General features: G+C 43.5%; 1 protein-coding gene across 4 annotated transcripts in view; it reads left to right on the forward strand.

Annotated features, from left to right (window-relative positions):
- The window catches only part of Osbpl1a (oxysterol binding protein like 1A), a 179,880-nt gene that overhangs the window by 148,562 nt on the left and 13,117 nt on the right, over positions 1-18,201 (forward strand). For 3 of the 4 annotated variants that reach the window (XM_010643791.1, XM_033757581.1, XM_010643816.2), the window contains 4 exons: positions 4,417-4,492; positions 15,045-15,179; positions 16,752-16,849; positions 17,931-18,113. In XM_010643791.1, coding sequence (XP_010642093.1) covers positions 4,417-4,492; positions 15,045-15,179; positions 16,752-16,849; positions 17,931-18,113 — 492 coding nt within the window. The remainder of the gene's footprint in view (positions 1-4,416; positions 4,493-15,044; positions 15,180-16,751; positions 16,850-17,930; positions 18,114-18,201) is intronic. The other variant, XM_033757582.1, reaches the window with a different exon arrangement.

The following is an 18,201-nucleotide window of genomic DNA, read 5'->3' on the forward strand; positions in this document are numbered from 1 at the left end:
GTTATGTAAAATACAACCACACAAACTTAAACATCCCATCTTTTTTTTCTCATAAGAGAAACCCAAGTATAAATAGCAAAATAAAAGATGGATAATAGGAAGTAGCAAGATGGATCTTTATCAAAAGGGAAGGGATCAAGAGATGGAAGGGGAGGGAAGGAAGGGGAAGGGGGTGAAGAAAAGGAGCTAAGATGTATTATGTATATGTATCAGTTCCCCACAAGGAATGTAAACATGGAGAACAAACATGTATTAATGGAAAAGTGGGGGGAAAATATATATGTGGCTGCCCAAACAAGGCAGATTATCTAGATATGCAGCCTTGACTTGGAAAATTTATGTGATTTCCATGTTTTTTCAATGTATTCTATGGAAAGAACCCCCAAGTGTAAATTTCAGAAAAGTATATATATATATATGCCCATACTCTGCATGCAGATCAGTTCCTGTGTGCCTGTTACCAGGTTCCAGCCCAAACCTAATTTCCCCGTCTCTCCTTTATCTTTCCAGGGGTCTTTGTGAGCCAGGGGTGTTGTGTGTCCATGGGTGAGGGGACGGCATCCAGTGGGGGTACCGTGTGGATCTGTGAGTTCTTGGGAAACTGCAGGGCTCTGTCCAGCAGAGCCTTTCATGAGGTTTCTGCCTTCAGGTCTCCTGCGGGGGGCAGTGTAGTGATCTGCCCTTGCCCAACGTTTTTCACAATAGAGAAGATTGAGCCCGGCATTCCTTGTCACATTTCATAAGCTGATTTGGTGGAGTTTGGAGTCCATCTTCAGCAGCGTGCCACAGGGGAACAGTGGTGGGATGTCTCGTGGAACCACTGCCGTGGCAGAGCTGAAGCGTTTCATAGAAACACCAGTTCCTGGAGTTTTGTGTCAGTCATCATCCTGTCATCTGTATGGTCAGAAGTAGAACCAGGCCTGGCACCGTCAGTCCCTGGTACAGGGTGTTTTCTCTCTGTGGGAAGAAGAAAAGGAAGCATAGAATGCAGGATAATGACCCTCAGATCCACTCGGGAAGAGAATCGCTGATCTGTGCTTTCAGCCTGAGAGACCCGATTGCTGTCTCATCTGTTCTGCCTTTCGCCCGGAGTGGCACTGCCATCCAGTACCCCCAGGAACCTCTTCTTCGTGGTGTGGGGAATGAGATTTTAGAATACAGAAGTATATACATCCTTTTCGGTGCAACTTATTTTTTAAAATAATCTATTTTTTATGTTATTGTCTTAACAACTGCAGATGCTTGTGCTGTGCTGTTTTCTGTCTTTTTAGGCTCCTATGATCGAGCAGTTGTTTTGCTCTTCTCTCATGATCTTCAGATGATACAAGCCTTTTGTTTTGGGGGCAAAATGATGAGACTGAGTCTGTCCAGCTCAGTAGCCTCCTGCCACATGTGGCTCCTGAGCACTTGAAATGTGATGTGATTGAGAAACTCAGGTTTCACCATTACATTTTAATTAATACAAGATAAAGTTTAATACGAAGCAGTATAAAATCGTCTTCTTTAAACTCATCTTTGTATTGTTAAGATGAGCTTGCACTTCAGCTGCTGAGAACAGTAGCTAAATGATGTGCTCCTGTCAGTTGCATTCCTGGATTTTGAAGATGGTGTGGAAAAAGTATAAATATCTCATAAGTGATTTTCATGTTGATTATATGTTGAAATGCTAATGATTGGGTTAAAATACATTTTAAAATTAGTTTATCTTGTTCACTTTTACTTTCCTAGTGTGACTACCGGGACAGTCGAGGTAATGGCGTGGTGCGCTCATCGTGTTCCTCCAGCAGGGTTTCTTCCCTGGGCCCTGCTGACATCAGGGCTGAGTCGCTCGTGTTGGAGGAGCCGCTGTCTTCCCCATAGGATGCCCAGCAGTATGGCTCCCCTGTTCTGGCTGCTCCAGACCGGCATCCTGCCCCATACGGGCACCTTTCTGTGTTCTAAGTGGCCTAGCCTCAGCCTGTGCCTGAAGCTGTCCTGAGACAGCTCTGGGTTCCCACTGCTGGAGTCACTGGAAGATGCGCCTTGGGTTGGCCGTTCTTACCTCAGCTTCTGCCAGTAGTTCCGTCCTACTCTCATACAGCAGAGTAAAACAGATTCTTTTACGAGCAAAGATCTGCTGACAGATCTTACGGATTCTGATGTTATTCAGCAAGGTAAAATGTGAGTTCTCCCGAGTTTACCAGCTGTTTAGGAGATGTAGAAAGTCAGTGAAAGAGAGGCAAGAGACTACTTGTGTCACATATGATTGGTGCCATGGAGAAAGAGAATTGGATGGAGGCGTTTGGGGGTGACAGGGACGCTGTTCCTCCAGCCACCCTGATATTTCAGGACCTGTGCCTGTCATTCCCCAGACTTCCAGTTTGTTGTGTTTCTTCTGGGTTACATATTTTCTTTTTATTTGTTTGTTTTTGAGGCAGGGTCTCATTATGTAGTTCAGACTGGCCTTGAACTCATAGCAGTCCTTCTGCCTCAGCCTCGTGAGTGCTGGGTGTATTGGCATGTGCCACCACACCGAGCTAGGTACATCTTTTCTTACTGTTGCTTATAAGAAATGTTTTGCAGACACCTTTCCACAGCCTTCAGTGCACCCTCTTGAGTGGGTGGATCTGGATCTTGGAGGGATCACCCATCCTCCTCTGCTTGGCAGTCTGCGGGTTGCACCTGTCTCTCTGGCAGCCTTATCAGGCTTTAACTTAGATTGTGGTCAGCAGCCCAAGGTCATTTACTAAAGGGCAACTTCTGTGTGGTAGTTTGTCCTGTTGCCTTTCACTGGGTTGCTGCGTAGGGTGGAGTTTGAATGTGGGTTTGCACTTGGCTCTGAGTTCCCCACACAAGCAAGTAAGGTGGATTTGACGATGGCCATTTACCCTTCCAAATTGCTTTGTCTCTCCTTTGTGGTTGTGCTTGTGCTTGGAGCAGACGGTAGCACAGAGAGTCTGGCTTCCTCATAATCAATAATCATTACATTTTCATAAAGTACACCTATTGGGGGCATTATACCGCTGGTCAGGCTCTGCAAAACTTATGTCAGATTCACAACTCCCTAGCTCTGTTACATTCTGCATTGGCTTTTACATAGATGGGAAATGGAAAATACAGCTTCCACACAGCTCTAGAGCTGCATTATACTTGCGCGTGGTAGATGATGGCAGGGTTTTTGTATCCCTCGTATCCGCTGTTCATGTCACAGAGATTGATAGTCTTAGAGAGTGGAGGATGTGATTTAAGTGCCATCTGTGGCCACTTACCCAGCAGATTGGTTCAGTAGCAGATTGGCCAAATGAGCAGTGCGTGTTCCTGATGAGGACAGCACAATTTTATTGAGTGGCTTTAAATAATATTTATTTAAAACTTCAGATTTTATTAACTTGTATTATTTAATTCAGGTTTAATGTAGAACTTCTTTAGGTGGTAAATGTTTGGTATTTAATATCTTAGTTACATGGGTATGTCTCAAAAAGCAGCTCGAAAGCTGGCATCCCCTCCATAACCTCAGATAAGAGTGGTAAGAGTAGATTATTACCATCACGGTGTTTAGAAAGTGGGTCCTCCGAGTCTGATCTGTGGAAATGGGCTCAGCTTCTGCCCAACAGTCCTGGACTGTGATGTGCTGCTTATCCAGGTCTCAGACCCTCTGCCACTTAGGGCTACCATCCTGCTGGACACTTCCAAATCTCTGAAGAGGCGTTGAGGATGCTTACCTTCGCGATGGGGCTTTAATTTGTGTCTTGATGCCAGCCCTGCCAGCCACTTTGATTTGAACCCGTTGTCTGATGTTAAATATTAACCACCCGTGGTTCGAGCTGCCCACCGGGACAGTTATACACGTACCATTGGTGGTAAGCCAGCACAAACGCGTGAATTTGTAAAGGGTTTTCTAGTCTATCCTGACTTGCTCGGTGTCAGTGCCCTTGGGGAAGTACCAATGTGTGAGGCAGGGCCTACATTTTACTTTGACTTTCGTAGTGGATTTGAATTTTCCCATTTAATTCTCTAAAAAACTTCAGGCTCTGTGATTGCATTCTGTGTACAATGTTCAGCAGCGAAAGTACAGTAATGTGTTGAAGGTTGGAATATGGCAGGGGTGTGTTGAATGAGACAAGAGTATTAGATGTGTGAGCACAATAAAAGTTAGTGTTAAGTGATTCAGACCGCTGGACCCCTCATACTGGGAAAGTCCAATCCCCACAGTGCTGAAGACAGAGGACCTGTTGATTTGTCACAGAACTTCTTAGGTGGCAGGATAGCGGAGAGCAGGTACAACCCAGGCTGGCCCTGTTTCACCCTGTCTGTGACAGTGTACATTTTTAGAGTGTCTGTGTGTATGCCTGCCCTTAAATATTGTTGACAGCAGGTTTTTCTCTCCATTGTCAGTGCCATTAAAATCAACTCTTGTTTTTCTTTTCTGTTTTTCAGAACAAGTTTGCCCTCTCCTATGTTTTCCAGAAATGACTTCAGTATCTGGAGCATCCTCAGAAAATGTATTGGAATGGTAAATTAGCTGTTTTAACATATAATATTAGGCACATATATGTTTAATTGCATAGCCTTTGGAAAGGTAACTTTAAAATTTTTATGAAAATAACACAGCAATGTTTATGGAAACCTGAAAGACTCAGAAATTTTGGAAAAGTCTTAGTTTTTCTGACAGAATTTGAACCCCTCTTTATGCCATTTAATGTGGCTCCAGTGTGACTCTTCATGGTAAGAGAAATTTGAAAATGCATCTTTCCTGTTATCCTACTACATTTATATTTCCTCCTAAACTCACTTAGAAATTCAAAGAAGTAAAAGCTCACCACCCAGAACATGGTTTCAGTTACATTTGTTACACCAAGCAAATGTCTATGCTTTGGATTTGTACGTGTGCTGTGTTAGCTGTGTGCAGTCTGTCTCTGCTTCGCTATCCACGCAGATGGATTTGGTGTTGGAGCGGGGAGTAGCAACATCTCCTGTTGAGTAACTCCCTGGCTTCCTGTAAGGTGGCATGCAGCACTGCTGGCTGATGTTAGGCTAGAAACCTGAGTAAAGTTACTTTAACTCTTCCCAGCATATGGCCTTTAACATGTAAAAATATACGAGTCCTGAGGTGTCTATCTGGACATCACCTTGATAAACGTAGTCTTGAGTGCTGCCCAGGACACTCCCAGGACTTTCCCTGCACCAAGAAGTAGAGCCTGTCACCTTCCCACGGCAGCCTTCTGGTGCTTGAAATCTTTTCACTCACTGACGTGTCAGGTTCAGCATTTTTCTGTCTGTGCATCTGAGACTTCCTAAGTGTCATTGCCAAGCAGCACATCCCAGAAACTTTCACCTTAAACATTTTCTGAATTCTGCATGGAGACTAATCCAGCTAGATTGATAATGTGAGATTTAACCCCAATTCTGTGTCTTCCTGGCTGTGAGACCCTGAGCAGTGCTGAGGGCCACTGTCTCCTGTGTGAAGTCAGGATGAGAGTTTGTACCCTAGAGGTCTCCTGGGGCCCCATAATTTATATAAAATGTCTCGGACAATGCCTGGTTTACATACAGCTCCAAATATTACATGCTGATCATAAGTGAACTTCTGGTAACTTCTGTTAATGGCTGAGTCAGAAGACTTGGGCTCTAAATCCACTTCAGTTATATTAGCATTCATTAGGCCAAAGCGGATGTGTATTGACAAATGTATGCTTAAATAAGATAATTTTTACTAATATCTAAATAAGATGTTAGTGTCTTTGGAATTGGAGATTTCAAGACCAAAAAAATTAGTATTTGTATTCTACAGTGTCCATATTCTTTAAACACTTAGTAGACACATTTCCCTTTGTGATCCAGCATGTTAGTGTGTTGGAGTATGTGTGTGTGTGTAGTTTTTGCAAAAGCATGTGCATTACCTCAAATGGTGTTTTTTGCTATATTAAAGTAATGCTGATCCAATTCATTAAATTGATTTTACAACTTGCTGATGAACCCACATTTTAGAAAACACCACTTTAAGTGACTGTAGAATTGTTAGAACATCTGTCCCTAGATGTGAAGTCAAAGAGGTTTGTATGAAAAAGTCATGGGTTAGTCTTTCTGGCCATTATGGAAAATACAATTTTCTGTATTTGTTTCCCTAGCCCATCTCCTGTTTCACGGGATCTTATGAAATTTGTTCCTGCAGGTGACCAGCAGTCTGTTTTATGTCTTCAGCAAACATTCTTTTGAAGACTGTTCTTTTACAAGTTAAGAAATAATGTTCTGTTGGACTGTACCTGTCAATCTTCAAAAGTGCTTTATTTTTCTAGAATGTGGGTTTACTTTTTATTTTTAGGTACAGAACTACTTGTGCAAATAAACACTTATGCTTAATAATAAATAAGATAAAGCACATGGAAACAGGAGGATTTGGGTTGAAAGGTCTCCACAGAATGTTTTGAAACTTCTCTCTGCTTAGAACTTGCTGATTAAAAGCATGAGAGAAAGCTGCAGGGGAAATAGGATCTTTGGAAACAGCTGTCTGCTGAGGTTTGTTAGAGAACCATTGTTCTAGAAGATTTATTAATGTGGATGGGAGGGAAATCACCCAGCATTTGGAAGTGTTCTTTGGGTGCTGTCATAGGATCCTCTCTTAGTTTTTGTTGTTGTTGTTGTTGTTGTTGTTGTTTGTTTGTTTTATGAGACAGGGTCTCACTATGTAGTTGAGACTGACCTGGAACTCACTGTGTAGCCCAGGCTAGTCTCGAACTCACAGCGATCCTCTCCCTCAGTCTCCCAAGTTCTGGGATTACAGGCGTGCTCCACCATGCCCAGCAGGATCCTCTCTTAGGACTCAGTCAAAATGTGAGTGCTGGGTGACAGCAGTGATTCAGGGTAAGGTATTTTGAGAGAGAAATGCCACTGTTAACCACCAGAGTAGATTTTCAAAAGTAATTTTTTTGGTGTCAACCCCCTGCTGATATCTGCCTGTTCCCACCCTCCCTAAAAGAAAGTGGGTCAAAGCTTAGAAAATACTAGTATCTATGGGTTTTAAAGTGAAGGCTTTGAAAAACAACAGAAACCCATGGTGCCTTCATGATTTTGTTACAATTAATACAATTAATGAAAATACTTTGTTTTGGGTTCTTTTTGTGGGGATCAGTCTCCCTTACAGGAGCCCCAGAAATCTTTCAGCTGTCTCTGTCCCCGTAAGTTTCATCCGTTTCTTACTTTGGTACTAAGAAGTCTAAAATGCAGCAGGAGAAATTTGCTTTTCTGCGTCCCTGCTGGCTGGTGAGCCAGTGGAGCGGCCTCCTGCAGCAGCCTCCCAGCTCAGCGCTGACGTTTCTAGACCAGTCCCCGGTTTAGGGTTGTGGAAGGGATCAGTTTCACAGTGTTGCGTCATCCAAAATACAACTTCTTTTTTTTTTTTGGTACCGGGGATTGAACTGGGGTCCTTGCGCTTACAAGACAGGCCACTGAACTGCTGAGCTAAATCCCCAGCCCCAAAATACGACTTCTTAATATAATTTTAAAAAATTGTGTCATTACATGTTTCTAAAATATAATGCTTACATTCATGGGGGGAATGGGTACATGGATGTAACACATAGTAGTTGCCTGTCTCGCAAGTGTAATGTAGTCCTAATTTTGTCTTGATCAGGAAGGAGCGTCGTGGCTTCTTCTCCAGGAATCTCTTGTCCTGAACCTCAGTGCCCACAGCTGCCTCTCCATGGAGGCCCTGTCATCTCTTCCACTTCTACGCACATGCACGTTTTGTTTTGCTTGTTTCCAAAGGGCAGGTATACTTGGATCTACCAAACTGACGACTTCCTTTTTCTCTTCTCCCAGTCTGTTTTGGCCGGGATTGTATTACTGGATTATACTTGATGAAATAAATACTTTACATAACTAGAATTCAGTCCTAAGCCTCTTCATGATGGAAGTTCTTACCAAACCAATTCCCAGCTCCTCAGAACAAAGAGTGAGACTGGCGAATTGTTTTGAGCCTTGTTCTGTGTTTCCTTGCTACCGTTGGCCTTTCTTGAGGACTCCTTAATCCCAGGGGCCCCTTCTCCTGTTTCCCGCTTCGTCTTCCTCTTCTCCCCATCCTTTACTCTCAGGCTTTCTTAGCCAGGCTCACACGGGGTCACCCAAGTGTTGACACTCACTCATTGTGGGGACCTGGGCACAAAACCGGAGAAGGTGCTCACTCTCACGGCCATGCCTGCATAGCCCTGCACTTGTTCTGGCATCTTGGAGGATAAGATGCTTAGTGCTGAATTATTTATTTTAAGAGATGACGGGTCTCTGGTAAAAGGTGAATATTCACTTTTTAAAATCTGAATGCTGTCATATACTTTTGAAAGTATCCAGCAGCATCCACATACCACAGGGACTTGACTGCCACCAGCGTTCTGTTGAATAAACGCACGGGCAAGCTGGCTTTTAATAGATGAAGAGCTTATAGTTCCATTTACCCTTATAACTCAAATTTTTTTCTTTCCTAGAGGATATTATTGTAGCAGTTTTTATCTCTGAAAGTATCTTATTTCACTATTACAAAAATGTGTATAAAAGGTATTTCTTATGACCACAGACTTTATTACTGCAGGTTTTTTTTTTGTTTTGTTTTGTTTGGTACTGGGGATCAAACTCAGGTCTTTGTGCTTGCAAAGTAGGTAGCGGAACCACTGAGCTCAATCCCTGGCCCATACTACTACAGTTTTTGCATCATTATTCTTGTAAATGTTAGTATAGGAGTGATCAAAATTACAAAGATACCAAAATATTAGCATAAGAGGTAAAACGTTATTTGTGTATTAGTGAAGAGAATTTTTAAAAATTAAGCTTAGCCATCTGAGATGACTAAGACTGAATGCTAGAATGAGAGGATTTTCATTAACAGTTGTTTTTTTTTTTTTAATGCAAGGATTGAGAAACCTTGCTCACATCCATAGGCAGATGGGAGTAGGAGTTTCGTGGGTTTTAAAATATCTAGCAGTGTCATTCAGTTCTTGGACCCTCCCTTCCGAACTGTATGCCAAAAATCAGATTATATTATCAAAAATGACTTATAGTCCGTAAGCTGGCTGCTCAGTCGTACTCCCTTCATTGTTACGTTGTAAAGCATTTGGCAGGCCCCCCTTGCAGAAAGCCTTCCTCCGGGTCTCAGGGCTTCCTCACAGAGGGCAGGGGTGGGGGCAGGGTGGGGGCGGGACCTCCCTCCCCAGCACCAGTCCCCTGCAGTCGCCTTCATTCGGGCGCCGTTGCATCTTTGCCAATATATTTATTTATAAAATGCCTTTATTCATCTTGAGCTTTCAGGTATTGCCCTGAAAAGTGCAGACTGAGCTCATCTGCTGGATGCAGAATGTCTGGCACCTGGCCACAGGCCCAAACACACCTCCAGCTCAAAGTGACCGCCTGGAGGGGTGTGATGCCATTTTTAGATAAAGGTGGATGTCACTATGACAACTGTCCTGTTCTTGGATTCAAACACTAGATAGATACAGAGCTGGATAGGATCTGAAGCCTTGCTGCATCTGCTGTGTTATAAATGCTGACTTCAGGAACAGGATGGAAGAAATGAGGCACCTCCCCTGCCTCTAGGCAATAAGAGTATCTCAACCCCGGAGCACTGGCCGGAGGATCATTCTAACGCTCGGTCTTTCCCTTAGCCAAGCTGGGAGAGTCGTGGAGCCTGGTGTTGACCAGGGGAAGTCAGGGCAACCTTGAGGAAACGAAGCTGTCTGACACACAGCTGTTTTAAACCCTCCTTTCATTTGGTGCTCTGGAGGTTTTTGAACTTCTGGGCAGTAGTATAAATCAGGATGATGACGGATGTGTGTGGAAGTGTGAAAGTAGCAGTGGGCACAGGCACGGCATGGGACGTCATGCCAGAGCGGTCCCAGGCCAGCCAGTGTGTAGGGAAGAGTGCATGTAGGAGCCGTGTGACTGAGTCAGATTTCCTCACTCTAGTGCTTTATGCCTGCCTTTTTCCTCACAGCTTTGCTTTCCTTCCCTGTTTTCCTGCCGTTTGCATTAAGCTCCCTGCACACAGTACATATGGTTTCATCATCATACAAGCAGGCTGCTTTCCTAAGCCATGGTTTCTTCATTTCCAGCTGGGGGGTCTTCCAGTTTCACCCATGTCATGTGTCCCTGGGTTGGTGTATAGGGCTGGGCAGCACTGTTGCAACCCCAGGAGGGAAAGCAGGCTCTTTGCAAGCTGTTTAAAGTATTTACCCTGTGGTCAGCTACTGGATGCTAGGTGTCTTGGTTGTGTTGCAGGTAACCTAGCAGCACAAGGTGGGAAGAAGACACTGACCCTTCAAAGCCCGTAAATGTAAGAAAGTTTAATTTTTAGTCTCCGTAGCTATGGGAGGTAAGGGTATCACAGAGGAAGGTTCCAGTGCCAGCTTCGTGTTACGGAAGGCACGGCCCCTTCCAAAGCACAGCCAGGACTGCTGCCGCTCCTGGCTGTGAGTGAAGAACCCCAGAGGCCCAGTGACACTGGGTGCTGAGCTCACACTCCTGGGTAACAGCTGGCCCACAGGCTGCTGCCTGGGCAGCAGAGGCAGACTTGGTCTAACACCCAAGTTGACTTTCTCCCGATGACGCAGCCCTGGAGTGTGTGCACATTCTGGATGTTAAAATGATAGACTGTACATTTAGAAAATATTTTCCATTTCAGCTGCACTCAGATTGGCCTTGCTTTCAGGTTGTTTATACAGTGCTCAAGTGAAGAAGCAGCCTTCTCTCTGTTTCTTTTCAACTTCTCAGCTGATAAGCAGTTGCAATTAGGAGTTTCTTCAGTTTCATCATCAGTTGTTGTTAATTTGCATGGATAAATTTAAACTTTGCTTTCAGCTAGGTCACAAGGCAGAATTGACTGGCATAAATATTTGATTTTTTCCTGCTGACTGAAACTCAGTGATAATAGTGTTCTTGCTAATGTTTCTTCCCACAGCTCGACCTTAATAATGTGCGTTGTTTCCCCCCATTACTAGACTATGTACACAGGCTAATTGTCTACAGTATCTTTGGAATGCACCCCCATTTTTCCCATTCTTGACTGGATTATAACTCTCCGTGGTGTGTTTACATTTCTAAGTAGGAAAGGAAATAAAATATATTTTGTGTCACTGAGTTTTTCATTATCTGTTTAGACTTTTTTTTGGGGGGGGAACCTTGTGCTTTCGAGGCAGACAGTGGAACCACTGAGTTAAATCCCTGGTCCTCATTATGTGTTTAGGAAATTGTAAATTTTAACAAAGTAGTTATAAGATTATCTTTAAATGATTGCGGAGGATAGAGGCAATAAAACGCAAGTCGCTTACTGTATTTGAAAACTTCATGTTAGATTGTTTAAGAAGTCAAGGTTGTTTTTACAACAGTCTAGATTTACGTGCACACACCTCTCAGTTCTTTCTCTTTCCTTCTCATTTGGTCTGTTGTTTGATGGAGTTATATTCTGCGTTACTAAAATAAATAGAATGGGTTTATCCAACATTGCAAAATTTTATTCCGTGAACTTCTGGAACTGTAGGAGCTTCTAGATTATTAAAAAATAAACATACCCATTGAATTGGTAGATTACCCTACGTTCCTCGTCTCAGACCTGGTGTTCACACCATGTTCTCAGTCATTTCTAACGTGTGGAAACCTGGCCCTGCCAGCGCCAAGGGCTGCTGCTAGGTCTTTTATTTCCCATGGAAATGTGCAAAGAGATGGCGATATACGCAGCAAGACACATTGTTTTCAGTACCTTTGATGTAAGGATGGGCGATTTTATCTGTTACATGATCTAATTCTGAGTTGCAAGCTAATACATGTGTATACCAGGAGCTGGAGGGAACCAGGACCGTGAGCAGGAGGAGAGGCTTGACCGGGCCTAGACATCTGGATGAATGAAGAGGAGTTGAGGGAAGAGATGGGGCGGGACGTTCCAGGTCAGGGCTGGCTGTGGATGAGGCTTTCATCTGGTGCCTGGGACAGAGCCCGGCTCGGCTCGCAGTACTTGTTTATTTACATACCAGTTTAATGACATGGGCGAGACTGAGCAGACCGGAAGGAGTGTGCCACTCTTCACAGCTTTGATGTTAAAGGAGGGTCTGACTCATGCAGCATTGGTGGGAACATAAATTGGTAACGCCTCTTTGGGACACAAGTAGCATCCGTAGCATCTATAAAAATCTTAGTCAGGTGTGCCTTTGACCCCGAAATCCCACTTAGGGAAACACACTTTAAAGCGATGTCTTCCTCTGTTTTAAAAGAGATGTGACTGCATAATGCATGGTATGCGTATATGTGGGTTTTGTTTCACATAAAACAAATTTATATAGCATTTCCGTATGTTCCCAGAACCCGCCTGTTTTTCCCAACATTAGTCTTGTGACAGTGCTTTGTGGTGGGTAACTATTAGTATTGTGTTACTGATGAAGAAACTAGCATGAAGTTGAACTTGGGAGAGTTGCTCAGCTCATGATGGGTGGAGCGGGAGGTACAGTGAGTGTGGTTAAGTGGTGTTAGCATCACACTGCAGGTGGTTACAGAAACTTCATGTGCTCAGTGTATACACCTTCCTTGCATGTGTGTGAGAGAAGGAGAATTTCTCTCACCCCCCCATAAATACACACATGCAGACAGACACAAACACAGAGGTGTGTGTCCTAAACTCTTTCTGGTACTGTGCCTCTGGGACAGGAGTAGTATAAGGAAGTGGAGAAAGAGTTTTATTATACTATGAGAGTTTATATTCCCCTAGTAGTTTTCTTAAAAAGAAAATGAAAGGAGGGCTGGGGATTTAGCTCAGTGGTTCCGGAGCCTGCCTCACAAGTTCAAGGACCTGAGTTCGATCCCCAGTACCACAAAAAAAGGAGGGGGGGCATTTTTTAAAGTAGACGAGAAGGAGCTCAGGTCATTTCAAATAAGGCATGCTTTGACTTGTCCTGATACCAAATCTCCGGTTAGTGACACCTTCGGGTGCACATGGCAAACCTGCTTTTCTTTCTCCATATAGTAGATCCCAATGAGGCCGCAGTAAGTGAAGCATTTCTTTCAATTAGGTTGAGCTGCCACCTGTCTGCCTGTGTTCTCAGTGTTTTATAGTAATGAATGAGCTTATTTCTTTGGGGAAGGTCATATTATTTTTGGTTGTGCAGATGGTCGAGAATGTGGCCATAGGGAGAGGAGTCAGGACAGTCCTCCAGCATTCAGTCCGGATCGCTGCTCAGGATCAGGCACCTGACCGGGTGACTTCAGCCCACAGGACTCAGGAGGCACCAGATTCTGAAGGGGGAGGGAGGAGTTTGGGAAACCTGTCAGAATATCCCAGAGAATGGGAAGACAGAGTTGTCACTGAATTTTGGAAAGGAGCTCAAGCTAGTCTTTCTTGCTGGCAGCACAAAGTGAACAGAGTTGAAGGATTGCAGTTCAGGTCCAAGAGCCCTGCCAGGTCATTAAACTGAGCAGGCTGTCAGAGTGCCACTCTCACGGGCAAAACTTGAAAGCATTTTATAAAATGCAGAAGTACTCTAATCCACAGCCGATACCTGAAAGGCAGGTCCAGAAAAGCTCAGCATTGTCAGCTAAAATGAGTCTCAAGTTCTTGGCATATGTCGTTGATCCTTAGCCACTCTTAAAAGATGAACGTTAGGCACAGGCTAGCACTTGGGATTTTAATGATTTTGTTTGAGCAGTGATGCATGACTCAGGCAGCCGCAGACCTTGCGCAGTTCAACACTCCTGCAAGGAGTGGGGGAGAAGTTTGAGAGGCTCAGACCAAGAAAATAGATTTGCTTGGTTGAAGGGGACAGTTGTGAATGAGAGGTTAGTCTGGCAGCTCTGAGTGGAAAAGCCACAGTTTACATTGAATTCGGTTTCAGTTGGCTTATGTGGGAGGCCAGGGCAGTGGAACTTCATCTCAGTCTGCCCCCGTTGTTTTAACGTCAATATGAAGACTTTTGCTTTTTGTGTCCCTGTCACTTTTTTTTAATAACAAAACATTTACTGTTACATTTTAGTCATATGTGATAGCACTCGTCATAGGGAATTTGCACAGCACCTTCTGCCTCTTTTTTCCAATTGCTCCCTCCACTCGTCCCCCTTCCTCATGTATAAAAGCTTTGTTTCCATTTTCCTTCTTTTTTCACTTTTTTTGTCCTTACCTTCCTTTCTCCCTCTCCCCTCCCTTCTTCCCTTCCCATTTGAACATTTTCTTCACGTTTCCCAATATCTGTTATACACTTTAGTCCTTATTTCCACTTTTTTGTTTCTCATACTAGAGAAACAATGAGGTAAACACTTGTGTCCAATTTATTTAACTTAAAAGTATGGCCTCAAGGTGCTTCCATTTAGCTGTAAATGTTTCACGTTCATCCTTCTTTATGGCAGAGTGGTACTCCATTGTGTGAAAAAGCTACATCTTTATCCATTCATTGGTTATGGGTTGGGGCCATTTCCAAGATGTAGCAATTACAAACTCTGCCGCAATAATCATGAATGCGCAAATATCATGGTGGTATGATGCTTTTAATTCAGGAAGATACCAAGAAGGGGAATAGCTGGGTCAAAAGGAACCTCTACTTAGTTTTTTGGGGAATCTCCACACTGATTTCCACAGTGGTTGCACCAGTCCACAGTGGAGAAGGGTTCCTTTTTCCCCGCAACCCCACCAGTATGTATTATTGGTTGATTGGTTGATAGCAGCCATTCTTTCTGGAGTGAGGTGGACTCTCAGCGTTGTTTTAATATGTATCTCTCGAATGACCAGTGATGCTGAACATTTCTTCATATGTTTATTTGTTTGTCCCCGTCACTTTTATATCCCATTTCTTAATTCTGATCTAAGCAGTAGTTTTGCGCTTGCCACTAGCTTGTGCTCTCCGCGAAGTCAAAAAGAAGGTTTGGGTGGTCTTTACATTCCTGTCAAGGTCTAGAATACTGTACTGCATATTTTAGGTACCTTGCAAAGATGTGTGAAATTGAACCGAAGTTGATGAAATTTTACAGGCTGTAATTTTCTGTTACTTCCTCTCTAGGAACCTGTGTGCTATGTATGCTGGACATAACAGTTCAGTTTTCTTGTTAAATAGGAACTCTCCAAGATCACGATGCCAGTGATATTTAATGAGCCTCTGAGCTTCCTGCAGCGACTAACTGAATACATGGAGCACACTTACCTCATCCACAAGGCCAGTTCCTTTTCTGACCCCGTGGAAAGAATGCAGGTATGTTGTCCAGCAAGCACTGGGAAGAGGTTTGATGTCTTCGAGACTTGTCTCCCGTACCCTTCCCCAACCTGCCCCCAGATGAGCATACAACCAGGGCACAGTCCTGTGCGAGTGGGCGGTGTTCAGCCTGTCCAGCCCCACCCTCCTCTGCGGAATGTCCCCAGGGGGACGACCAGTGGGTATTTCAGAACAAGGTGGTCACACCACGTCTGCGTATTGGGATTTCTTTCTCTGTCTTCATTTTAGAAAGTATCATTGTGTTAGCAGAGGGAAAAGTCCATTTCTGTGAAGCTTTCTTAAGACTTAATTCCCTATCCCCTGTTTATTAGTATATGTTTGTAATACATAAAAAATGCATTCATCCTGGGGAATTGGTAATATACACATGGCATCTTGATTTTCTCTCCCTCTCCTTTCCCTTCCATCCCTCCCATCTTCACCTCACCCCCAGATCTCAAGGAGTTTCTAGGGAGTTTCTATACACACACACACACACACACACACACACACACACACACACACACACACACACACACACTTGTGCTTCTGTGTGCCTGTGCCTAGGTACACATATGCCTGTGTGTTCACACATGACAGTGAGGAAGTGAACTTTTAAAATTTCTTTTAAGTAGAAAAGATTATGTGATGCCCATGGGTGGATGAGACAGGCAGAGTATAGTAGACACATTGTTCTCCTTTACACAAAGCAAGAGCAACCTACCCTGAGTCTTTCTGTCCTTTCATTTATATAAATCCGCTTTTCTTACTTCACTGGCTTTGACACCAGTTAAATCATTGAGGCTCCTCCATAAATGTAATGTACAGTTGGCTGTCCATATCCCTGGGTTCCTTGGGTTCAACCAAGCTCGAATGCACAGTATTTGAGGAAAAAAATGGCATCTGTACTGAGCATGAATAATTTACAGACTTTGTAGTTATTCCATAAACAAGGCAGGATAACTGTGTTGTATTAGATATAATTAATCTAGAGATGATTTAACATGTATGGGAGGTTGTATGCAGCTTACATGCAAGTACTACAGCATTTTATGAGACTTGAGCACCCTCAAATTTTGGCATCTAAGAATGGTCTTAGAACTCACTTCCCTCAAATACTGAAGGACTGTGGTCCTTTAAAAATGGTTAAGTATATCAAAAGTAACTTGCTGGCCAAACCTGGTGCACACCCAGCACTCAGGAGGCTAAGGCAGGAGGACTGCTGTGAGTTCGAGGCCAGCCTGAACTGCCTAGCAAAACTTTGTCTCAAAGTAAAAAATAAATGAGTGAATAACTTGGTTTGAGAACTTTTTAGAAGTCTTGAGAGAATTTGTAGCAGTCTTGTGTTATGAACACCATGTTTGAGTATAACATGTAGGAAGAGAGTCAGGACTTTTCCTTATAAATATCCGAGTCTCCCACGTTGTTTCTAGAGCCAGAGGTGAAAAAACAAAAAAACAATTAAAGCTCCTTAGAATAATGTTGTCAGTTACTGTTTCCAGCGCAGTTTCAATCTTGAGAGGACGAGGACGCACCGAGCTCTTTGTAACTGGTGCCGTCTCCTCCCTGCAGTGTGTAGCTGCCTTTGCAGTGTCTGCCGTGGCCTCGCAGTGGGAGAGGACCGGGAAGCCCTTCAACCCGCTGCTGGGGGAGACCTACGAGTTAGTGCGGTGAGCCCCTGCCCCCCACCCCGGGGAAGCTTTGTTTGGATGATTTCGGTAACTTCTCACCGAAGAGGGAAACACCAGTAGGCAGTTCTGCATGGCTGGAACAAACGGACAGTTCTTACGATTTTACGGTGTGAGGAAGTGAATGTAGAAGTAAGGACTGAGATGTATAATGTATGCTGGAAAATGGGAAGAAAGGGAGACCAGGGAGGAGGGAGGGGGAGAGGAAGGAAGGGACAAGAAAAAGGAGAAAATAGAAGGAAAAATGGAAACAAAGATTTTGTACTTAGGAGAGGAGGCTTGAGGTGGGAAATGGGATAAAATAAAATTTATTAAAAATAAATAAACCCCTTCCCTCTTAAAAAGAACTTAGGATTTTAAAGAGTTATGTCAGAAATACTGGAACAGGCATAAAATGCACCATTGTCAAGAGTAATTATGGGCTGGGGATTTAGCTCAGTGGTGCCACCTGCCTTGTAAGCTCAAGGACCCGAATTCAATCTCTGGTACCAAACAAAAGTAATTGTGAGTGTACCTGGTCATGGAGTAATTGCCCTCCTCTTCATGGGGTTGTTAGTGTAGAGCTATACTAAGTGTAGGAGCAAAAATACAAGGCCTTGACAGCAGTGGAGGAATCCACAGGTGGGTTCTGTTTACTTGCACAGGCCCATTTCTTATTTATACAGATTTAGTGAATTGATTTGACTGTAGACTCCATATTGCTTTCTTGTCTGCACGGATTTTGATCACATTCTGTAGATGCTGTTAAGTGAACATGCTGTATTTCACTATCTTACTTATAAAGGCATAAGTTCTGTTTCATGGCTAATTTTACCATTCCGTGTAGGTCACCCTGACCCATGTGAATGTCCAAGTAGCTACTATTAGAACAACACTTGATTCAATTGTCTGGGTTGTGTGATATCTCATATATGAAGTTGTTCTTTCACCAAGATGATGATAAATAATTATATACTTCATTGAACCTGTTTCTTTAATATTTTCATTGCTTTTTGACCGAAATGACAATAATATACACATTCAGTGCTAGAGTTAATTATGCCTTTTTCTTTTTCATTGTAAGAGATGACCTTGGATTCAGACTCATCTCTGAGCAGGTCAGCCATCACCCCCCAATCAGTGCGTTTCACGCTGAAGGATTAAACAACGATTTCATCTTCCATGGCTCCATCTATCCAAAACTGAAGTTCTGGGGGAAGAGTGTAGAAGCAGAACCAAAAGGAACCATCACCTTGGAGCTCCTTGAGTGAGTAATAAGCCACTCAGCTCTTCATGCTTACCCACCTGGAAGTGAAGTGTGCATGCATCTCCATAGACCTGACCATGTTGCTCAG

Source organism: Fukomys damarensis, unplaced genomic scaffold (assembly GCF_012274545.1).
Source record: "Fukomys damarensis isolate Sample0158 unplaced genomic scaffold, DMR_v1.0_HiC HiC_scaffold_30, whole genome shotgun sequence".
NCBI classification, from domain to species: domain Eukaryota; kingdom Metazoa; phylum Chordata; class Mammalia; order Rodentia; family Bathyergidae; genus Fukomys; species Fukomys damarensis.